Raw genomic sequence first — 25,856 nt, forward strand, 5'->3', positions numbered from 1 at the left:
AGAAAATAAGAAGGGCACACTTGTTTTGGGCAGGGATTTTAGCTTGCGTTATATCCCAGACTCGAATGGGTCCAAGATACCTAAACACATGCTGAAAGCTATTAGAGGAAATAGGGTAACTTTGGCACTAGTAGGCACTTGGCTCACATTCCCCCCCCCCCTAACAACTACACTTTTCACTCAAATCCACAACTTTCTTATACTCAGTTTGATATTTTCTTCCTAGACCAAACCATCTATTCCCTACTTAAGTCTGTAAACATACAAAGATTACATAGTCTGATAACACAATGATCTCAATAGTCATGGAATGGCCAGACACCCTGAAAACGCCATTTCAGTGGCGACTAGACAACTCTGTGCTCACAGATCCGTTAATAAAACAACTTGTGCATTTATCTCTTAGCTCTTATTTTGAACTCAATAGCTCCAACACCACTTCTCCGATTATTGTGTGAGAAGTCCACAAATGTGTCATCTTGAAAATATGTATACAACAAAAGGCAAAAGAGCACTACTCTACTTACTAAAGGCACTAGACCACTAAACATAACCACAAACAAGACCTATACAATGTTCTATATGAACATTAACCAAAGTGAGGATCTTAACAGTTATCTCAATAAAGAGCACAACATCAAACTTTGCACTTGAAAAAAGGTTTTCTTTAATGGAGAGAACATTAGCTCGATCCTTGAGGAGAAAAACTTTAAAAACTTAAGTCTCTAAAATAACTGTTCCTCGGGGATGGACAAAGAAGGGAGAAGAAGGGATTAAAAATTGCAGAAGTGTTTCCGGATTATTACCCCCTGCAGATTTGCGGCCAATCGGCCGCTAGCAGGGGGTGTCAATCAACCCAATTGTATAGGATCGGGTGGATTGATGTCCGCGGCCTCAGAGCAGGCGGACAAGTTATGGAGCTCTTCATAACTGCTGTTTCCGGCGAGCCTGAAGGTTTGCGTGGAAACAGGGGTATCAGGCGCCATTCGGAGCTTGATAATTCGGCCCCAAAGAGTTTTCTACTTGTATGAGCAATCCAACTTGTGCTATCCATTGAACGTATATGTGTGCTATTGTTAGAGCAGGATTGCAATATGTATAGTGCAATTAATGTATTCAATTAATTATTTCATATAATTTAATTGCAATCAGTATGATTTGAACTTCATTTTTAAACTTTTTACTAAACCAAAAAACAATTTTGTTTATTAAATTGTGATCTGAGCATAGTCTATTGCACCTAGCTATTAATAATTCCATAGGTTTATTTGTAATAGCTCCTGCGAGCTACTCAGTGATTGGCCAATATTTTAATGTTTCGTAGTTAGCAGATAGAACTTTAACATGCTACAATTTTTGATTGGTCAGTGATTGGTGATTCTCCTCTTTTATTGAGCAGTATTATTTAAGACTTCTGATTGGTTAGTTGACTGAATTTTGTCAATACTGCTGTCTGACTGGTAAAATATGTTTCCTGTTATCTGTGATTGGTCAGAATGAATTTATGCAGTCATTAGTAGAATCAAGTTATTCTCATCACTCCGTGATTATTCTGTGTACTTACTCATTGCCCCAGTCCAGGCGTACGGTCAGGTGTCTCTTGACCTCTCGCACCTGGTCCTGAGTCAGGTGACCTGACAGGAGCTGCCTACGCAGGTCGATAACTTCATTCATCACATGGCGCAGTTTGTAAAAAAGATCCACCTTGTGTTTCTGCAGTAAGAGAGTGGGACAGAGAGAAAAACATTGTGAAATGTACATTAAAGTAATTATTTTTCTTTGAGGCATCTGAAAGGGCATAATAATACGTCTCACAGTTTTTTGTTATAAAAATATGATGCAGTGCATGAAAAAAAAACTGTGTCTATATAGCATGGAACACTTTCCACCAGTAAAGCTGTGAAAATCTGACTCATAGACAATATTAAAGAGACTGTAAACTTAAAAATCCATGATTCCTACAGAGAGTGCAACTAAACAACTTTCAATTAATTTCCATTATCCATAGACAACTGTGCACAATCTTTTTATATGCACACTTTCTGAAGCACTAGTTCCTAGTGAGCATGTGCAAGAGATTAAGGTATATATGTATATACATGTTGTGATTGGCTGTTAGTTTTCACATGATACGGGGGTGGGGGAAATGGAAGTAACTTTGAAGTAAAATCAACTATTCATTTGAAATTTAGACAAATTACCTGATGGAGATTAATCAGGAAAAATCTTTGTGTTTTTTTTGTTTCTAGCATTATATTGTAATGTACTGGAGAGCGTTAGATTATCAGGCCCATAGTGTTATTGAGTACATTTTTAACATGCATTTGTTGATTACGCAGTTCTACTGTATTTAATGGTCTTTAAACTTCACCTTTATTATGTTTAAATAGTGCTCTTTCATATCCAGGATATCATTTTTGCTGCATGTAATGTCCCTTGAAACATAAGAGTGCATAATTAAAGGGACAGTCAACACCAGAATTTGTATTGTTTAAAAAGATAGATAATCCCTTTATTACCCATTCCCCAATTTTGCACAACCAACACAGTTATATTAATATACTTTTTACCTCTGTGATTATCTTGTATCTAAACCTCTGCAGACTGACCCCTTGTTTCAGTTCTTTTAACAGACTTGCATTTTAGCCAATCGGTGCTGACTCCTAGGTAACTTCACAGGCATGAGCACAATGTTATCTATATGACACACATACACTAAGCCCTCTAGTTGTGAAAAACTGTCAAATGCATTCAAATAAGAGGCAGGCTTCAAGGGCTTAAAAATTAGCATATGAGCCTATCTAGGTTTAGCTTCAACTAAGAATACCAAGAGAACAAAGCAAAATTGATGATAAAAGTAAATTGGAAAGTTGTTTAAAATGACATACCCTATCTGAATCATTAAAGTTTATTTTTGACTAGACTGTCCCTTTAAACACGCTATTACATTAGAGCATTTCATTATTGGCATATGCTTGCATGTAACCATGGGCTCAACTGCTTTCAAGCCTGTGCAGGGCTGCTTTATTCTTTTAAGAATGATCATGCATTGAAATCACCCCGAACACGCTTGCTATGACTGTCAAGCGGCATTACAAACTCAGGTGAGTGTTTAATGATACATCCAGACCGCAGACGCAAGGATCCGCTGTCTGATCAATGCGAAGCCACAAGGACAGGCCCTCAAGTTGAAAAACTAGTTTGTACGGCCGTTAGTACATGGAGTCCAATGTGTTTACAGGTATACCCCACTCATACAGCAGGTTAGGGACCGGAGCCCCGATGTAAAGTGAAAACCGCCTTAAAGTGAAACAAGGCAGTTTTAGCTTTCTTTTCACTTGCCAGTGTGTTTAAAAACTTGAAAACATGTTTGAACTAACATATATTAGGGGTGCAATAGTGCTACGTTTAGTTTAACACTAGCACAGCACTGTATTCAATAAATACTGTACCTGTAAAATAGTGACAATTACTGTAGTAAAATTTGCCAGACTATAGCACTGAAACACAGATTGCACTGTAATGCTGTAAACAGAGAGAACTAATCATAACAAAATGGTGCCAGTCACTTTTCTCGCAATCTCACGATGATTACTGCACTGTTTCAAAATCACTGGAGGATGAACTTCAGCTCCACAAAGCGCTGTATTAGCGAAACGCTGTAAAGTGAAGCGCTGTAAAGTGAGGTATACCTGTAAATCCAAAAAAAGGGTTAGACACACAATTATAGTCTGGCAGCAGCCTCTCTGTAGATCTAAGCCTAAACAGGACTCAGACATGTTGTAAGGCCTGATTGGCTCATCATGCAAACAATGACCTTTATAGGGGTTAAACACATAGCTACAGCCACGCATTTGTGCAATTATAAAATGCTCTGAAACAGGGTTGGCAATTAGTTTTTTTGGTCCACAGTTTTATGTGGTCCTAGGAAAAAGTGAAACTAAAAATGAGTTTTTGGAATGGATGCAATTAAAAAAAAAAAAACTCTGACAGGAGAACAGCAGACAGAGTGTACCCTAATTTACCTTAATTTATCCCTGAGCCATCAGACATTTTTAAGAAAACTTTATTATTTGTATGTTTAAAGGAACATTTAATACAAATTGTAAAACTACATGATTATAAACTGCAGCTTTATTTTGTCAGATAAGTATATTAATTTGTGTTTATTCTTTTCACTGATTTCCCTGTCCCCCAGAACAAAAGAACCCGTGCTAACCAATCACAAACTAATATTCAGATATTGCGAAAACTCTGATTGCACGCGTGCAGACTGGGGGAGCCTGCCCTCTTGTATTTTCTTATGGTGTTTTAGCACTTATTTAACTTAGCTACTATTCACCTAGATTAAGAGTTGTGCGTTTGTGTTTTAACGCTGAAAAAATGTCCATTTCAGCGTTAAAACAGCAACGCAGCCATTACGAGTCTTGTTGGTATAGCTGTACCGCTAGCCTTTTAGTCTGTAACGCAACGTCAGCCCCACACTTGTAAAAATGATGTTTTTTCATGGGACTTCCATTGCGCTGCCATTACAAGTTTTGCAGTAAGGCTAAAAAGCTTGCGTTCCAGCCTATAACGACAAGATCTGTTCCGCAATCTAAAAGCAGCAGTTATGAGTTTTACGCTACAAAACTGTTACATAAAACTAATAACCAAACTGCTACAAAGTACACTAAACACCCATAAACGACCTATTAACCCCTAAACCGAGGCCCTCCCACATCGCAAATACTATATTTAAATATTATTAACCCCTAATCTGCCGTCCGCCGACATAGCCCCCAATATACTTAAGTTATTAAGCCCTACACGAGAAGTCTTCATCCAGGCGGCGAAAAGTCTTCATTCAGGTGGCCTCTTCTATCTTCATCCAGGCGGCATCTTCTATGTTGATCCCGGCGAAGCGGGTCAATCCTGAAGACATCCGTCGCGGAGCATCCTCTTCATATGGTCGCAGCCGTACACTGAATCTTCAATGCAAGGGAGTCGTTTCAAAATGGCGTCCCTTGCATTCCTATTGGCTGAAAAGTTTGAATCAGCCAATAGGAATTAGAGCTGCTAAAATCCTATTGGCTGTTCAAATCAGCCAATAGGATTTAAGCAGCTCTCATTCTATTGGATGGTGGGGGTGTTTGTTTTGTTTTGTAGCAAAAGAGCTGTTAAAGGGACATAATACTCATATGCTAAATCACTTGAAACTGATGCAGTATTACTGTAAAAAGCTGACAGGAAAATATCACCTGACCATCTCTATGTAAAAAAGGAAGATATTTTACCTCACAATTTCCTCAGCTCACCAGAGAAAGTTCTGTGTAAAAAGTTATACTCAGCTGCTCCCAGCTATAGGTAAAAAAATTAAAAAAATGAAGAAATGAACAGCAGCCAATCAGCATCAGCAGTGCTGAGGTCATGAACTCTTACTGTGATCTCATGAGATTTGACTTAACTCTCATGAGATTTCATAGTAAGCTTCCTTTACCTGATTGGTGAAATAATATGAGAGTTCACGATGCTCATCCTTTCAGCTGTCCCAGGACAGACATACTAATATGCTGCTTAGAAATCGTTTACAATGGGATGTGGCTACTGAGGAACTTTTGAGGTAAAATATCTTTCTTTTTTACATAGAGATGTTCAGGTGATATTTTCTAGTCAGCTTTTTACAGCTATGCTGCAGCACTTTAAAGTGTTTAAACATTTGGGTATTATGGCCCTTTAACTTTAAGGGAATGCCCTACAAAAGGCCCTTTTAAGGGCCCTTGATAGTTTATTATAGATTAGTTTTTTTTTATTTTGGGGTGTTTTTTTTGTTTGTTTGTTTTTTTAAGGGCATTAGGATAGGAATAATTTTTACTGTTTTGTATAATTTTGTTTGTTATTTTTTGTAATGGTAGGTTTTATTTTTTGTAATTTTTGTGGTCTTTATTTTTTGTAATGTTAGGTTTTATTTCACAAGTAAGTTTGTATTTATTTTAACTTGGTAGTTAGTAAATACTTAATAACCATTTACTAACTAGTCTACCTAGTTAAAATAAATACAAATTTACCTGTGAAATAAAAATAAAACCTAAGCTAGCTACAATATAACTATTAGTTATATTGTAGCTAGCTTAGGTTTTATTTCACAGGTAAGTATGTATTTAGTTTTGAATAAGTATTATTTAGTTAATGATTGTAACTTTACTTTAGCTCTATTTTAATTATGTTAAAGTTAGGGGGTGTTAGGTTTAGGGTTACGGTTACGTTAGGGTTAGGTTTAGGGGTTAATATAGTTTAATTTAGGTTGTTGCGATGTGGGGGTTGGCAGTTTAGGGGTTAATAGGTTTATTTAGTGGTAGTGATGTGGGAAGCCAGAGGTTTAGGGGTTAATAGCTTTATTTAGTGGCTACAATGTCGGGGAGCGGCGGAATAGGGGTTAATAACTTTAATATAGTGGCGGCGATATCGGAAGCGGCAGATTAGGGGTTAATAGTTTTATTTAGTTGGCGGCGATATCGGGAGCAGCAGATTAGGGGTTAATAACATTATGTAGGTGTAGGCGATGTTGGGGGCTGCAGATAAGGGGTGTTTAGACTCTGGGTTTATATAAGGGTGTTAGGTTTAAACTTTAGTTTTTTTTCCCCATAGGCATAAATGGGGCTGCATTACGGAGCTTTTCATTCCGCAATCGCAGGTGTTAGACTTTTTTCTGACCCGCTCGACCCATTGATGTCTATGGATAAAGCGTGCACGAGCACGTCAAAACAGTGCTTGGATTTTGTTTGGTATGGAGCTCAACGCAGCCATATCGCACGCACAAGCCGGCTGTTTGAAAACTTGTAATGGCTGCACTATAGGGGGTTAAATAACGCAACTTTTGTTGCGTTCGTTAATTTCCCTATAGCGTGCATAACTCTTAATCTAGGTGATTGTAAAGAATGAGTTTCCTATAATGATCTAGTGCTCTTAAAAATGTATAACATTCTTGCAAAACTGCTGCCATACAGTGCTGTATACACGTGCACGACCCTGGGCAGTTATCAAATGTGGTTTATTCTCTTTGTATGCTTTGTTGAAGAAGCAGCAATGCACTACTGGGAGCTAGCTGAACACATCTGGTGAGCCAATGACAGGGGGATATATGTGCACCCAACAATCAGCAGCTAGCTCCCAGTAGTGCATTGCTGCTGTTGAGCCTACCTAGATATGCTTCTTTTTTTTAACAAAGGATATGAAAATAATGAAGAAAATCTGTTAATAGAAGTGAAGTTGTTTACAACTACATTCTCTATCTGAGTCATGAAAGAAAAAAATGGGTTTCATATCCCTTTAAAGCATTTTTAGTGTACTATTGTTTCCCTTAAGGATCTTCTTGTTTCTACAGTTATTTAGAGGAACTACAATAGTGCTTTTTTAAAGGGCCACTGTAAGTAAATATTTTCTATACCTGTTACTAACTAACTACCCCAAATACGCTTTTAATCAATAGCATTTCATTAACATTCCAAACCCACTCGGTGGGTATCCTTTGCTCTGTACCAATCCGTTTACAATACCTAGGTTTCAAAATGGCGCTTTAAACACAAAGTTATTGGTTTAAGTATTTTGAACATGCAGTGCTGAAAATAGTGGGCAGGATAACGTGACATCATCGGCGAATAAAAGATATAACTTTTAGAACGTTATGAAACTTCGTTTTGGAGAAAATATAGGTCAGTAGGTTTTAATTAATGATTATTAACTTTAATATGTTAGTTGTTTTGCTTAAAAATTATAACAGAAAGTAATCCTTTAAAGAAGAAATTGGAAGGTATGGAATCGGATTTAAAGGGACAGAACATCCAATTTTAAACAACTTTCCAACTTCTATTATCAAATTTGCTTCATTCTCTTGTTATCCTTTGCTGAAGGAGCAGCATTGCACTACTGGCAGCTAGCTGAACATATCTAGTCAGCCAATCACAATAGACAAATGTGTGCAGGTACCAATCAGCAGCTAGCTCCCACTAGTGTAGGATATGTGTGTATTCTTTTTTAACAATAGATACCAAGAGAATTAGGCATATTTGAAAATAGAAGTGCATTTAAAAGTGTCTTAAAATTATATGCTCTATGTGAATCATGCACGTTTAATTTTGACCTTCAAAATAGAAGAATAGAAGAGTTGTTTTTTTACAATGTTCCATATCTCCCAACCGTCCTGTGCACATTGTAGCATATTAGCATATGCTGCTGAAACAGTGACAGTTTTACTAAAATACATTTTTGCAATATATTTGCATTTGCAACAATTTAAAAACACACTTGTGCACATTTTAAATTCTGGTTATGTTTACTTAAACTATAAAGAATGTGGGGGTCGATCCGATATAAAGCGTCGCCCGCAAAAGCCGGCGACGCCAATATTTGCGCGGATTTGGTATCACATATACGGCGTAACCTAGAAGTTACGCCCGTATATTTCTGCCGTCGCCCGCAGTTTTTTGGGCCATAGGCAGGTATACCAAACCCGCGCAGTTTGGTATCCAATATGCAGCGTAAGGACTTACGTGGCGAAAATGGAGAAAACTTACTCCATTTTCACCTCGCCACAAAAAGCAGCCGTAAGAAGCCTTACGCTGACTATTGGAGCCCCGTAACTCCCTAAACTAACTAGAAAATAAACCTAACACCTAACGCATGCGCAATGTCTATCTCCCTGTCAACCGCGATCTGCTAAAATAAACCTAACACCTAACGCATGCGCAATGTCTATCTCCCTGTCAACCGCGATCCCCCCCCCCCCCCCCCGAAATCCCTAATAAAGTTATTACCCCCTAAACCGCCGCTCCCGGACCCCGCCGCCATCTACATAAACTAACCCCCTACTGTGAGCCTCTAAAACCGCCGCCATCTACCTTATCTATCCCCTAATCTGACCCCTTACACCGCCGCCACCTATATAAAAATTATTAACCCCTAATGTAAGCCCCTTACACCGCCGCCATCTCTATTAAAATGATTAACCCCTAATTTAATCTACCTACCCCGCCGCCAGCTATATTATCTATATTAACCCTAAGTATATTATAGTTAATATAGGTATTACATTATATATATTAACTATATTAACCCTAATTATATTAGGGTTAATATAGTTAATATAGTTACTATAGTATTTATATTAACTCTATCTAACCCTAACTAAATTTATATTAAATTAATCTAATTCATTTATAAACTAAAATATTCCTATTTAAATCTAAATACTTACCTATAAAATAAACCCTAAGATAGCTACAATATAATTAATAATTACATTGTAGCTATGTTAGGGTTAATATTTATTTTACAGGTAAATTGTTAATTATTTTAACTAGGTATAATAGATATTAAATAGTTATTAACTATTTAATATCTACCTAGTTAAAATAATTACCCAATTACCTGTAAAATAAATCCTAACCTAAGTTACAAATACACCTACACTATCAATAAATTTAATAAACTACTAACATCTATCTAAAAATACAATTAAATTAACTAAACTAAATTACAAAAAAAAACAAACACTAAATTACAAAAAATAAAAAAAAGATTACAAGATATTTAAGCTAATTACACCTATTCTAAGCCCCCTAATAAAATAATAAACCCCCAAAATAAAAAAAATTCCCTGCCCTATTCTAAATTCAACAAATTTCAAAGCTCTTTACCTTACCAGCCCTTAAAAGGGCCTTTTGTGGGGCATGCCCCAAAGAATTCAGCTCTTTTGCATACAAGAAATACACCCCCCCCCATTACAACCCACCACCCACATACCCCTATTCTAAACCCACCCAAACCCCCCTTAAAAAAGCCTAACACTACCCCCCTGAAGATCTCCCTACCTTGTCTTCACCACACCGGGCCGAACTCCTGATCCGATCCGGGCGATGTCTTCCTCCAAGCGGCAAAGAAGAATTCTTCCTCCGGCGATGTCTTCCTCCAAGCGGCAAAGAAGAATTCTTCCTCCGGCGACGTCTTCCTCCAAGCGGCAGCAAAGTCTTCATTCTTCCGGCGGCATCTTCAATCTTCTTTCTTCGCTCCGCCGCCACGGAGCATCCATCCCGGCCGACTGCTGAACTTGGAATGATGTACCTTTAAATGACGTCATCCAAGATGGCGTCCGCCGAATTCCGATTGGCTGATAGGATTCTATCAGCCAATCGGAATTAAGTTAAAAAAATCTGATTGGCTGATTGAATCAGCCAATCAGATTCAAGTTCAATCCGATTGGCTGATCCAATCAGCCAATCAGATTGAGCTCGCATTCTATTGGCTGTTCCGATCAGCCAATAGAATGCGAGCTCAATCTGATTGGCTGATTGGATCAGCCAATCGGATTGAACTTGAATCTGATTGGCTGATTCAATCAGCCAATCAGATTTTTTTAACTTAATTCCGATTGGCTGATAGAATCCTATCAGCCAATCGGAATTCGGCGGACGCCATCTTGGATGACGTCATTTAAAGGTACATCATTCCAAGTTCAGCAGTCGGCCGGGATGGATGCTCCGCGGCGGCGGAGCGAAGAAAGAAGATTGAAGATGCCGCCGGAAGAATGAAGACTTTGCTGCCGCTTGGAGGAAGACGTCGCCGGAGGAAGAATTCTTCTTTGCCGCTTGGAGGAAGACATCGCCGGAGGAAGAATTCTTCTTTGCCGCTTGGAGGAAGACATCGCCCGGATCGGATCAGGAGTTCGGCCCGGTGTGGTGAAGACAAGGTAGGGAGATCTTCAGGGGGGTAGTGTTAGGCTTTTTTAAGGGGGGTTTGGGTGGGTTTAGAATAGGGGTATGTGGGTGGTGGGTTGTAATGGGGGGGGGGGGGTATTGTATTTCTTGTATGCAAAAGAGCTGAATTCTTTGGGGCATGCCCCACAAAAGGCCCTTTTAAGGGCTGGTAAGGTAAAGAGCTTTGAAATTTGTTGAATTTAGAATAGGGCAGGGAATTTTTTTTATTTTGGGGGTTTATTATTTTATTAGGGGGCTTAGAATAGGTGTAATTAGCTTAAATATCTTGTAATCTTTTTTTTATTTTTTGTAATTTAGTGTTTGTTTTTTTTTGTAATTTAGTTTAGTTAATTTAATTGTATTTTTAGATAGATGTTAGTAGTTTATTAAATTTATTGATAGTGTAGGTGTATTTGTAACTTAGGTTAGGATTTATTTTACAGGTAATTGGGTAATTATTTTAACTAGGTAGATATTAAATAGTTAATAACTATTTAATATCTATTATACCTAGTTAAAATAATTAACAATTTACCTGTAAAATAAATATTAACCCTAACATAGCTACAATGTAATTATTAATTATATTGTAGCTATCTTAGGGTTTATTTTATAGGTAAGTATTTAGATTTAAATAGGAATATTTTAGTTTATAAATGAATTAGATTAATTTAATATAAATTTAGTTAGGGGTGTTAGGGTTAGATAGAGTTAATATAGTTAATATAAATACTATAGTAACTATATTAACTATATTAACCCTAATATAATTAGGGTTAATATAGTTAATATATATAATGTAATACCTATATTAACTATAATATACTTAGGGTTAATATAGATAATATAGCTGGCGGCGGGGTAGGTAGATTAAATTAGGGGTTAATCATTTTAATAGAGATGGCGGCGGTGTAAGGGGCTTACATTAGGGGTTAATAATTTTAATATAGATGGCGGCGGTGTTAGGGGCTCACTTTAGGGGGTTATAGATATAATATAGCTGGCGGCGGGGTACGGGAGCGGCGGTTTAGGGGTTAATAACTTTATTAGGTTGCGGCGGGGTAAAGGAGCGGCGGTTTAGGGGTTAATAGCTTTTTTATTGTTAGGCTAGTGAGGGGGGATAGCGGATAGAGGGTTAGACAGTGCGGGCTATGTTAGGGAGGCGTGTTAGACAGTGCGGGCTATGTTAGGGAGGCGTGTTAGACAGTGCGGGTGTTTTAAACTTTAGTCAGGTTTTATAGGCGCCGGCAGTTTCTAACGTGGCGCAAGTCACTGGCGACGCCAGAAATTTGTACTTACGCAGATTTCTGGACATCGCTGGTTTGTGAGACTTACGGCACGTTAGCATCTGACGGCGACCTATATGGGATGGCTCGAGTTGCGAGCTGAAACTGCGGGCGACGCCGGTTCCCTCGCTTGCGCCGCAAACTGCGATCGATATCGGATCACGCCCGTGATTGATAAGCTGGAGAAAGGGATAGCAAAAGAATTAAAGGGACATGAAACCCAAAAATATTATTTGATTTTTCCGATAGAGGATTCAATTTTAAACAACTTTACAATTTACTTATATTATCTAATTTGTTTCATTCTCTTGATATCCTTTATTGAAGAAGCAGCAATGCAATACTGGGAATTAGCTGAAGACATTAGTAAACCAATGATAAAAGGCATATATGTAACCAAGTCACCAATCAGCAGCTCCTGTGTCTACCTAGGTATCCTTTTCAACAAAGGATACCAAAATAACAAAACAAAATAGATAAAAGAAGTAAATTAGAAAGTTGTTTAAAAATCACATTCTCTATCTGAATCATGTAAGAAAAAAATGTGGGTTTTATGTACCTTTAATAGACATTCTGTAGAGAGAATGATTAATTACATATAATTAACTACATCTGTTCTCTGTTTAAAATAATAATAATAATACACAACATTACTGCATGTGCTCCTCAAACAATATTTTTTTAATGTTCAAGATTTAAATATTTCAAAATTACAAACATGGTTTAGCACAAAATGTGCATTAGCAGTTTGTGTAACTATAGTAACATCCTACAGCCTAAAGCTATTTTGGGTTTTCTATGTAATATTCTATATAAATAATGTTGAGGCAGCATGCAGTGACAAGGAAACTGATCCCACAAGACATACTATAGGAATGTTATTAACCTTAGCCCTAACCTTTAATCTATTTCACATTTCTGACATTGTCACAAATTCAGATTTGCTCCCATTTGAAATAAGCGTCAAACATGAAGGGAGACAAAAAAGACTTATTCAAGTTACAGCGAATCCAATAACAACTTTTTAATAATGTGATTGCAGCTAACGCTCAGATTACGAGTTTTGCGTTATGGCTGGCTCGCTAATAACTTGCAAGTTATTTTAGCTGCTCACCTTTAATAGCGCTGCTATTACAGGTTTGCAAAAAAAAAAAACGGCTTGTGCGGGCGATATGGTTGCGTTGAGCTCCATACCGCACCCAAATACGAGCAGTGTTTTGACGTGCTTGTGCACGATTTCCCCATAGACATCAATGGGGAGAGCCGGCTAAAAAAAAAGCCTAACACCTGCAATCGTGGAGCGTAAAGCTCCGTAACGCAGCCCCATTGATGTCTATGGGGAAAAAAAATGTATGTTTAAACCTAATACCCTAACATTAAACCCGAATCTAAACACTCCTAATCTGCCACCCCCAATGTCACTGCCACCTACATTACACTTACTAACCCCTAATCTGCCGCCCCTAGTGTCGTTGCCACCTACATGAATTTATTAACCCCTAATCTGCCGCCCCCAATGTTGCTGCCGCCACTATACTAAAGTTATTAACCCCTAAACCTCTAGCCTCCCACATCACTAACACTAAAAAAATATATTTACCCCTAACGTAACCCTAAGTTTAACCCTAACCCTAACGTAACCCTAACACCCCCTAACTTTAATATAATTAAAATAATTCTAAATAAAACTTACTTTTAAGAACTAAATAATTCCTATTTAAAACTAAAGTAAAGTAGCTAGCTTAGGTGTTATTTTTATTTCACAGCTAAGTTTGTATTTATTTTAACTAGGTAGACTAGTTAGTAAATAGTTATTAACTATTTACTAGCTTCCTAGTTAAAATAAATACAAAGTTACCTGTAAAATAAAACCGAACCTGAGTCACACTAACACCTAACATTACAATAAAATTAAATAAATTAAATTAACAAAATACATTTATCTAAATTATAAAAAAAACCCACTAAATTACACAAAATAAAAAAGAAATTATCAAAAATAAAAACTAATTACTCCTAATCTAATAGCCCTATCAAAATAAAAAAGCCCCTCCAAAATAAAAAAAAACCCTAGCCTACACTAAACTGCCAATGGCCCTTAAAAGGGCCTTTTGCGGGGCATTGACCCAAAGAAATCAGCTCTTTTACCTATAAAAAAAATTACAACCAACCCCCCCAATAAAATCCTATCTAAATAAACCTAAGCTCCCCATTGCCCTGAAAAGGGCATTTGGATGGGCATTGCCCTGAAAAGGGCATCTAAATCTTTTACATTGCCCAAAACAATAAGCTAAGACTAAAACCCACCCAATAAACCCTTAAAAAAACCTAACATTAACCCCCGACAATCCACTTACAGTTTTTGAAGACCGGACATCCATCCTCATCCAGGTGGCAGAAGTCTTCATCCAAGCAGGCAGAAGTCCTCATCGAAGCCGGCAGAAGTTTTCATCCAAGCGGCAGAAGTCTTCCTCCAGACGGCATCTTCTATCTTCATCCATCCGGCGCGGAGCGGGTCCATCTTCAACACATCCAGCGTGGAGCATCCTCTTCTTCCGATAGTCAACGAAGAATGAAGTTTCCCTTTAAATGACGTCATCCAAGATGGCGTCCCTTACATTCCGATTAGCTGATAGAATTCTATCAGCCAATAGGAATTAAGGGGTAAAAAATCCACAATAGGATTGAGCTTGCAGTCTATTGGCTATTTCAATCAGCCAATAGGATGAAAGCTCAATCCTATTGGCTGATTGCAACAGCTAATAGGATTATTCCCCCTTAATTCCTATTGTCTGATAGAATTCTATCAGCCAATCAGAAAGTAAGGGACGCCATCTTGGATGACGTCATTTAAAGGGAAACTTCATTCTTCGTTGACCATCGGAAGAAGAGGATGCTCCGCGCTTGATGTCTTGAAGATGGACCCGCTCTGTGCCGGATGGATGAAGATAGAAGATGCCGTCTGGATGAAGACTTCTGCCTGCTTGGATGAAGACTTATGCCGGCTTTGATGAGGACTTTTATGGGGGGGGGGGGTTGGTTGTGTGGGTGGTGGGTTTTACTGTTGGGGGGTTGTTTGTAAAAAAAAATTCAGGTAAAAGAGCTGATTTCTTTGGGGCAATGCCCCACAAAAGGCCCTTTTAAGAGCCTTTGGTAGTTTATTGTAGGCTAGGCTTTTTTTTTATTTTGGGGGGGCTTTTTTATTTTGATAGGGCTATTAGATTAGGAGTAATTTGTTTTTATTTTTAATAATTTCTTTTTTTATTTTGTGTAATTTAGTGTTTATTTTTTTTGTAATTTAGATAAACGTATTTGTTAATTTAATTTATTTAATTTTATTGTAATGTTAGGTGTCAGTGTAACTCAGGTTAGGTTTTATTTTACAATTAACTTTGTATTTATTTTAACTAGGTAGCTAGTAAATAGTTAATAACTGTTTAATAACTAATCTACCTAGTTAAAATAAATACAAACTTACCTGTGAAATAAAAATAAAACCTAAACTAGCTACAATGTAACTATAGTTATATTGCAGCTAGCTTAGGGTTTATTTTACAGGTAAGTATTTCATTTTAAATAGGAATGACTTAGTCATTAATATTAGTTTTTATTTAGATTTATTTTAATAATATTTAAGTTAGGGGGTGTTAGGGTTAGGGTTACGTTTGGGTTAAGTTTAGGGGTTAATAGGTTTATTATAGCGGCAGAGTGGGCGGACGGCAGATTAGGGGTTAAAGGGACACTGTAACCAAAAAATTTATTTTGTGATTCAGATTGAGCATGAAATTTTAAGCAACTTTCTAATTTACTCCTATTATCAAATTTTCTTCATTCTCTTGGTATCTTTATTTGAAATGCAAGAATGTAAGTTTAGATGCCGGCCCATTTTTGGTGAACAACCTGGGTTGTCCTTGCTGATTGGTGGATAAATTCATCCACCAATAAAAAATTGCTGTCCAGAGTACTGAAACCCAAAAAAAGCTTAGATGCCTTCTTTTTCAAATAATGATAGCAAGAGAACGAAGAAAAATTGATAATAGGAGTAAATTAGAAAGTTGCTTAAAATTGCATGCTCAATCTGAATCACGAAAGAAAGACTTTAGATGGCGGCACGAATCTTGTCAGTATAGGGTGTACCGCTCACTTTTTGGCCTCGCAGGCAAAACTCGTAATACCGGCGCTATGGAAGTCCCATTGAAAAAGGACTTTTTGACGTTGCGTGACGGCCAAAAAAGTGTGCGGTACACCTATACCTACAAGACTTGTAATAGCGGCGTTAGGCAAAAAACAGCGTTAGGGAAAAAAACTCGTAATCTAGCTGTCTATTAGATTGATAGGGACAGAATGCCATAAGTGCATTGGAGCCCTTTGCAGTCAAGTAGCTGAAAACATGAAAAACAGAATTTATGCTTACCTGATAAATTACTTTCTCCAACGGTGTGTCCGGTCCACGGCGTCATCCTTACTTGTGGGAATATCTCTTCCCCAACAGGAAATGGCAAAGAGTCCCAGCAAAGCTGGCCATATAGTCCCTCCTAGGCTCCGCCCACCCCAGTCATTCGACCGACGGACAGGAGGAAAAAAATATAGGAGAAACCATATGGTACCGTGGTGACTGTAGTTAGAGAAAATAATTCATCAGACCTGATTAAAAAACCAGGGCGGGCCGTGGACCGGACACACCGTTGGAGAAAGTAATTTATCAGGTAAGCATAAATTCTGTTTTCTCCAACATTGGTGTGTCCGGTCCACGGCGTCATCCTTACTTGTGGGAACCAATACCAAAGCTTTAGGACACGGATGAAGGGAGGGAGCAAATCAGGTTACCTAAACGGAAGGCACCACGGCTTGCAAAACCTTTCTCCCAAAAATAGCCTCCGAAGAAGCAAAAGTATCAAATTTGTAAAATTTGGCAAAAGTGTGCAGTGAAGACCAAGTCGCTGCCTTACATATCTGATCAACAGAAGCCTCGTTCTTGAAGGCCCATGTGGAAGCCACAGTCCTAGTGGAGTGAGCTGTGATTCTTTCAGGAGGCTGCCGTCCGGCAGTCTCATAAGCCAATCGGATGATGCTTTTAAGCCAAAAGGAAAGAGAGGTAGAAGTTGCTTTTTGACCTCTCCTTTTACCAGAATAGACGACAAACAGAGAAGATGTTTGTCTGAACTCTTTTGTAGCTTCTAAGTAGAATTTTAGAGCACGGACTACATCTAAATTGTGTAGCAAACGTTCCTTCTTTGAAACTGGTTTCAGACACAAAGAAGGTACAACTATCTCCTGGTTAATATTCTTGTTGGAAACAACCTTTGGAAGAAAACCAGGCTTAGTACGCAAAACAACCTTATCTGAATGGAACACCAGATAGGGCGGAGTACACTGCAGAGCAGATAACTCTGAAACTCTTCTAGCAGAAGAAATAGCAACCAAAAACAAAACTTTCCAAGATAATAACTTAATATCTATGGAATGTAGAGGTTCAAACGGAACCCCTTGAAGAACTGAAAGAACTAGATTTAGACTCCAGGGAGGAGTCAAAGGTCTGTAAACAGGCTTTATCCTAACCAGAGCCTGAACAAATGCTTGAACATCTGGCACAGCTGCCAGTCGTTTGTGTAGTAAGACAGATAAAGCAGAAATCTGTCCCTTTAGAGAACTCGCAGATAATCCTTTATCCAAACCTTCCTGCAGAAAGGAAAGAATCTTAGGAATTTTTATCTTATTCCATGGGAATCCCTTGGATTCACACCAACTGATATATCTTTTCCATATTTTATGGTAAATCTTTCTAGTTACCGGTTTTCTGGCCTGAACCAGAGTATCTATCACAGAATCTGAAAACCCACGCTTTGATAGAATCAAGCGTTCAATCTCCAAGCCGTCAGCTGGAGGGAGACCAGATTTGGATGTTCGAATGGACCCTGAACAAGAAGGTCCTGTCTCAAAGGTAGCTTCCATGGTGGAACCGATGACATATTCACCAGGTCTGCATACCAAGTCCTGCGTGGCCACGCAGGAGCTATCAAGATCACCGAGGCCCTCTCCTGTTTGATCCTGGCTACCAGCCTGGGAATGAGAGGAAACGGTGGAAACACATAAGCTAGGTTGAAGGTCCAAGGTGCTACTAGTGCATCCACTAGAGTCGCCTTGGGATCCCTGGATCTGGACCCGTAGCAAGGAACCTTGAAGTTCTGACGAGATGCCATCAGATCCATGTCTGGAATGCCCCAAAATTGAGTCAACTGGGCAAAGATCTCCAGGTGGAGATCCCACTCCCCCAGATGTAATGTCTGACGACTCAGATAATCCGCTTCCCAGTTTTCCACACCTGGGATGTGGATCGCAGATAGATGGCAGGAGTGATCCTCCGCCCATTGTATTATTTTGGTCACTTCTTTCATCGCTAGGGAACTCCTTGTTCCCCCCTGATGATTGATATACGCAACAGTCGTCATGTTGTCTGATTGGAATCTTATGAATCTGGCCTTTGCAAGCTGAGGCCAAGCCCGGAGAGCATTGAATATCGCTCTTAGTTCCAGAATGTTTATCGGGAGAAGAGACTCTTCCCGAGACCATAGTCCCTGAGCTTTCAGGGATTCCCAGACCGCGCCCAAGCCCACTAGACTGGCGTCGGTCGTGATAATGACCCACTCTGGTCTGCGGAAGCTCATTCCCTGGGATAGATGGTCCAGGGTCAGCCACCAACGGAGTGAATCTCTGGTCTTCTGATCTACTTGAATCACTGGAGACAAGTCTGTATAGTCCCCATTCCACTGTTTGAGCATGCACAGTTGTAATGGTCTTAGATGAATTCGTGCAAAAGGAACTATGTCCATTGCTGCAACCATCAACCCTACTACTTCCATGCACTGAGCTATGGAAGGACGTGGAACAGAGTGAAGAACTTGACAAGTGCTTAGAAGTTTTGACTTTCTGACATCTGTCAGAAAAATCCTCATTTCTAAGGAATCTATTATTGTCCCCAAGAAGGGAACTCTTGTTGACGGAGACAGAGAACTTTTTTCTATGTTCACCTTCCATCCATGAGATCTGAGAAAGGCCAGAACGATGTCTGTATGAGCCTTTGCTTTTGAAAGGGACGACGCTTGTATTAGAATGTCGTCCAAGTACGGTACTACTGCAATGCCCCTCAGTCTTAGAACCGCTAGAAGGGACCCGAGTACCTTTGTGAAAATCCTTGGAGCAGTGGCTAACCCGAATGGGAGGGCCACAAACTGGTAATGTTTGTCCAGAAAGGCAAACCTTAGGAACTGATGATGTTCTTTGTGGATAGGAATATGTAGGTACGCATCCTTTAGATCCACGGTAGTCATAAATTGACCTTCCTGGATAGTGGGTAGAATCGTTCGAATGGTTTCCATTTTGAACGATGGTACCCTGAGAAATTTGTTTAGGATCTTTAAATCCAGAATTGGTCTGAAGGTTCCCTCTTTTTTGGGAACTACGAACAGATTTGAGTAAAATCCCATTCCTTGTTCCGTCATTGGAACAGGGTGTATCACTCCCATCTTTAACAGGTCTCTTTATTTGGTTTAAGGATAAGTGAGACATGTGGAACCTTCCCCTTGGGGGTAGTTCCCTGAATTCCAGAAGATAACCCTGAGAAACTATTTCTAGTGCCCAGGGATCCTGAACATCTCTTGCCCAAGCCTGAGCAAAGAGAGAGAGTCTGCCCCCTACTAGATCCGGTCCCGGATCGGGGGCTACTCCTTCATGCTGTTTTGTTAGCAGCAGCAGGCTTCTTGGCCTGCTTACCCTTGTTCCAGCCTTGCATAGGTTTCCAGGCTGGTTTGGGCTGTGAGGCATTACCCTCTTGCTTAGAGGATGCAGAATTAGAGGCCGGTCCGTTCCTGAAATTGCGAAAGGAACGAAAATTAGACTTATTCTTGGCCTTGAAAGGCCTATCTTGTGGAAGGGCGTGGCCCTTTCCCCCAGTGATGTCTGAGATAATCTCTTTCAATTCTGGCCCAAAGAGAGTTTTACCTTTGAAAGGGATGTTAAGTAATTTTGTCTTGGATGATACATCCGCTGACCAAGACTTTAGCCAAAGCGCTCTGCGCGCCACAATTGCAAACCCTGAATTTTTCGCCGCTAATCTAGCTAATTGCAAAGCGGCATCTAGAATAAAAGAGTTAGCCAACTTAAGTGCATGAACTCTATCCATAACCTCCTCATATGGAGTCTCTCTACTGAGCGACTTTTCTAGTTCCTCGAACCAGAACCACGCTGCTGTAGTGACAGGAACAATGCACGAAATGGGTTGTAGAAGGTAACCTTGCTGTACAAAAATCTTTTTAAGCAAACCTTCCAATTTTTTATCCATAGGATCTTTGAAAGCACAACTATCCTCGATAGGAATAGTAGTTCGCTTGTTTAGAGTAGAAACTGCCCCCTCGACCTTAGGGACTGTCTGCCATAAGTCCTTTCTGGGGTCGACCATAGGAAATAATTTCTTAAATATCGGGGGGGGGGGGGGACAAAAGATATGCCGGGCTTCTCCCACTCTTTATTCACTATGTCCGCCACCCGCTTGGGTATAGGAAAAGCGTCTGGGTGCACCGGAACCTCTAGAAACTTGTCCATCTTGCATAATTTCTCTGGAATGACCAAGTTGTCACAATCATCCAGAGTAGATAACACCTCCTTAAGCAGTACGCGGAGATGTTCTAATTTAAATTTAAATGTCACAACATCAGGTTCAGCTTGTTGAGAATTTTTTTCTGAATCTGAAATTTCCCCCTCTGACAAAACCTCCCTCATGGCCACTTCAGATTGGTGTGAGGGTATGACAGAACAATTATCATCAGCGCCCTCCTGCTCTTCAGTGTGTAAAACAGAGCAATCGCGCTTTCTCTGATATGCAGGCATTTTGGATAAAATATTTGCTATGGAGTTATCCATTACAGCCGTCAATTGTTGCATGGTAATAAGCATTGGCGCGCTAGATGTACTAGGGGCCTCCTGCGTGGGCAAAACTGGTGTAGACACAGTAGGAGATGATGTAGTATCATGTCTACTCCCCTCATCTGAGGAATCATCTTGGGCAATTTCATTATCTGTGGCAGTACTGTCCTTACTTTGTTTGGACGCTATGGCACAATTATCACACAATTTTGAATGGGGAGACACATTGGCTTTCATACATATAGAACATAGCTTATCCGAAGGCACAGACATGTTAAACAGGCTTAAACTTGTCAATAAAGCACAAAAACCGTTTTAAAACAAACCCGTTACTGTCTCTTTAAATTTTAAACAGAGCACACTTTATTACTGAATATGTGAAAAAGTATGAAGGAATTGTTCAAAATTTACCAAAATTTCACCACAGTGTCTTAAAGCATTAAAAGTATTGCATACCTATTTTCAGAGCTTTAACCCTTAAAATAACGGAACTTGAGCCATTTACAAATTTAACCCCTATACAGTCCCAGCTACAGCCTTTGCTGTGACCTAACCAAGCCCAGAGGGGAATACGATACCAAATGACGCCTTCTAGAAACTTTTCCAACTACTTTCAAGTCCTCACACATGCATCTGCATATCTTGCTCTCAAAAACAACTGCGCAGTAATGGCGCAAAAATAAGGCTCAGCCTACAACTGGGAAGGCCCTCCCTGACTGGAAAAGGTGTCTAACATAGTCCCTGACGTTAAAAAACGTTCCCCAAGTTTATAAGTGTGAATTATCAGCATAAACATGTATAAAATGTCCAAATAAAGCAATCGATTTAGCCCATAAAAGTGTCTACCAGTTTTATAGCCCATATTAAGCCCTTTATTCTGTTTGAAACTAAGAAAATGGCTTACCGGTCCCCATGAGGGGAAATGACAGCCTTCCAGCATTACACAGTCTTGTTAGAAATATGGCTAGTCATACCTTAAGCAGAAAAGTCTGCTAACTGTTTCCCCCAACTGAAGTTACTTCATCTCAACAGTCCTATGTGGAAACAGCAATCGATTTTAGTTACTGTCTGCTAAAATCATCTTCCTCTCACAAACAGAAATCTTCATCTCTTTCTGTTTCAGAGTAAATAGTACATACCAGCACTATTTTAAAATAACAAACTCTTGATAGTAGAATAAAAAAACTACATTTAAACACCACATACTCTTAACCATCTCCGTGGAGATGTTGCCTGTGCAACGGCAAAGAGAATGACTGGGGTGGGCGGAGCCTAGGAGGGACTATATGGCCAGCTTTGCTGGGACTCTTTGCCATTTCCTGTTGGGGAAGAGATATTCCCACAAGTAAGGATGACGACGTGGACCGGACACACCAATGTTGGAGAAATCATATTTATGCAATATTCATATTTAGTAAAGTATTTGTGTATGTACCGTAAATATTTCACATTCCAATGTTCTTCACATAGGGAAAAATGTTCCAAGTATTTTTAAATAGATATTCCTAAATATATCTGTATTTATCTATACCTATATATAATCTTGTATGTGTATATATATATATATATATATATATATATATATATATATATATCTCCCCCTAATTTAAAATGTTGTTGTATTCTGCCCGGAATCAACTTCACCCTGCAGTGATTCAAACCTTCTCCCAGCTGATGAGTAGCAACAACTACGAAACAGTCTGTCCTGGGATGGTTATGAATCACTGCACTAACCCTAGCTAAGTTTATAAGCTGTGTGAACAGCGATACTTTGGCGTAAAAGGAATCTGCTGAAAAGCAGACTGAAGTAAAAAGGTGTTTCATTGTGTACTTAATGTGCATATCTTACCCAGAATCCTTTGCTGCATTGGAAACAATCACCTAAATTTAGAGTTTTGCATTAGAAGGGGTGCGTTAGCTACGCATGCTTTTTTTCCCCCGCACCTTTTAAACAACGCTGGTATTTAGAGTTCTCTGAAGGGCTGCGTTAGGCTCCAAAAAGGGAGTGTACAGGCATATTTACCGCCACTTCAACTCTAAATACCAGCGTTGCTTACGGACGCGGCCAGCTTAAAAAACGTGCTCGTGCACCATTCCCCCATAGGAATCAATGGGGCAGTTTGAGCTGAAAAAAAACCTAACACCTGCAAAAAAGCAGCGTTCAGCTCCTAACGCAGCCCCATTGTTTCCTATGGGGAAACAGTTTCTAAGTCTGCACCTAATACCCTAACATGAACCCCGAGTCTAAACACCCCTAACCTTACACTTATTAACCCCTAATCTGCCGCCCCCGCTATCGCTGACCCCTGCATTACACTTTTAACCCCTAATCTGCTGCTCCGGACACCGCCGCAACCTACATTATCCCTATGTACCCCTAATCTGCTGCCCCTAACATCGCCGACACCTATATTATATTTATTAACCCCTAATCTGCCCCCCCAATGTCGCCGCTACCTACCTACACTTATTAACCCCTAATCTGCCGACCGGACCTCACCGCTACTATAATAAATGTATTAACCCCTAAAGCTAAGTCTAACCCTAACACCCCCCTAAATTAAAAGTAATTTAAATCTAACAAAATAAAATAAATCTTATTAAATAAATTATTCCTATTTAAAGCTAAATACTTACCTGTAAAATAAACCCTAATATAGCTGCAATATAAATAATAATTACATTGTAGCTATTTTAGGATTTATATTTATTTTACAGGCAACTTTGTATTTATTTTAACTAGGTACAATAGCTATTAAATAGTTAATAACTATTTAATAGCTACCTAGTTAAAATAATTACAAAATTACCTGTAAAATAAATCCTAACCTAAGTTACAAATAAACCTAACACTACACTATCAATAAATTAATTAAATAAACTACCTACAATTACCTACAATTATCTACAATTAAATCAACTAAACTAAATTACAAAAAACAAACAAACACTAAATTACAAAAAATAAAAAAAGATTACAAGAATTTTAAACTAATTACACCTACTCTAAGCCCCCTAAAAAAATAACAAAGCCCCCCAAAATAAAAAATGGTCCTACCCTAATCAAAAATAAAAAGTTTACAGCTCTTTTACCTTACCAGCCCTTAAAAGGGCCTTTTGCAGGGCATGCCCCAAAGAATTCAGCTCTTTTGCCTGTAAAAAAACATACAATACCCCCCCCAACATTACAACCCACCACCCACATACCCCTAATCTAACCCAAACCCCCTGCGGTCGGCAGATTAGGGGTTAAATTTTTTTATTTTTTTTATTGAGGTTTCATACAAGGCAAACATACAGAAAATGTAATTGAAAAATATACAAATACAGTGTATAATTACATTGCATGTCATAGCATAATCTTAAAATGTACATCATTTGCCATTAAAACTGTATACTCACTGAACGGGTTGAGGGGCCACTCTTGGACCCTGCAGCGATGTACTTCATACACAGTTATAGCAGGTGATTTCAAATAGAGTGAGATCTCTCTTGGATCTCAGATGAAGAACCTCATGTTTTACTATTATTTTGATATTAAAACTATCAATCGTCATATATAACCTATAAATCTTGAACAGTTATATAGACATAACTAAACTCTTAAATTTACGAAATAACACAAGTGGGAGGGATATTATATGGTTTTAAGGAGATGTATGGACCCCTAGTTGCTATTCTGAGCTTCTTATTGTTCCAGAACCACATATAGTAATGTTGGCCATTCCTAAAATATTGGGAAAATTTAAAGTGATATTTAAGGATACATGTATAACTTCTTATGAGAATGAAAAGAAACAGAATTTATGTTTACCTGATAAATTACTTTCTCCAACGGTGTGTCCGGTCCACGGCGTCATCCTTACTTGTGGGATATTCTCCTCCCCAACAGGAAATGGCAAAGAGCCCAGCAAAGCTGGTCACATGATCCCTCCTAGGCTCCGCCTACCCCAGTCATTCGACCGACGTTAAGGAGGAATATTTGCATAGGAGAAACCATATGTTACCGTGGTGACTGTAGTTAAAGAAAATAAATTATCAGACCTGATTAAAAAAACCAGGGCGGGCCGTGGACCGGACACACCGTTGGAGAAAGTAATTTATCAGGTAAACATAAATTCTGTTTTCTCCAACATAGGTGTGTCCGGTCCACGGCGTCATCCTTACTTGTGGGAACCAATACCAAAGCTTTAGGACACGGATGAAGGGAGGGAGCAAATCAGGTCACCTAAATGGAAGGCACCACGGCTTGCAAAACCTTTCTCCCAAAAATAGTCTCAGAAGAAGCAAAAGTATCAAATTTGTAAAATTTAGAAAAAGTGTGCAGTGAAGACCAAGTCGCTGCCTTACATATCTGATCAACAGAAGCCTCGTCTTGAAGGCCCATGTGGAAGCCACAGCCCTAGTGGAGTGAGCTGTGATTCTTTCAGGAGGCTGCCGTCCGGCAGTCTCATAAGCCAATCGGATAATGCTTTTAATCCAGAAGGAGAGAGAGGTAGAAGTTGCTTTTTGACCTCTCTGTTTACCAGAATAAACAACAAACAAAGACAAGTTTGTCTGAAATCCTTAGTAGCTGCTAAGTAAAATTTGAGAGCACGAACTACATCCAAGTTGTGCAACAAACGTTCCTTCTTTGAAACTGGATTAGGACACAAAAAAGGCACAACTATCTCCTGGTTAATGTTTTTGTTAGAAACAACTTTTGGAAGAAAACCAGGTTTAGTACGCAAAACCACCTTATCTGCATGGAACACCAGATAAGGAGAAGAACACTGCAGAGCAGATAATTCTGAAACTCTTCTAGCAGAAGAAATTGCAACCAAAAACAAAACTTTCCAAGATAATAACTTAATATCAACGGAATGTAAGGGTTCAAACGGAACCCCCTGAAGAACTGAAAGAACTAGGTTGAGACTCCAAG

At 39.0% G+C, this 25,856-nt stretch overlaps 1 protein-coding gene across 1 annotated transcript in view; it reads right to left on the reverse strand.

Annotated features, from left to right (window-relative positions):
- Positions 1 to 25,856, reverse strand: part of DOCK3 (dedicator of cytokinesis 3) — a 924,676-nt gene that overhangs the window by 373,809 nt on the left and 525,011 nt on the right. Inside the window, exon 6 of the mRNA XM_053721106.1 lies at positions 1,565 to 1,713. Within this exon, the coding sequence (XP_053577081.1) occupies positions 1,565 to 1,713 (149 nt within the window). The remainder of the gene's footprint in view (positions 1 to 1,564; positions 1,714 to 25,856) is intronic.

This window comes from Bombina bombina, chromosome 7 (genome assembly GCF_027579735.1).
Source record: "Bombina bombina isolate aBomBom1 chromosome 7, aBomBom1.pri, whole genome shotgun sequence".
NCBI lineage: Eukaryota > Metazoa > Chordata > Amphibia > Anura > Bombinatoridae > Bombina > Bombina bombina.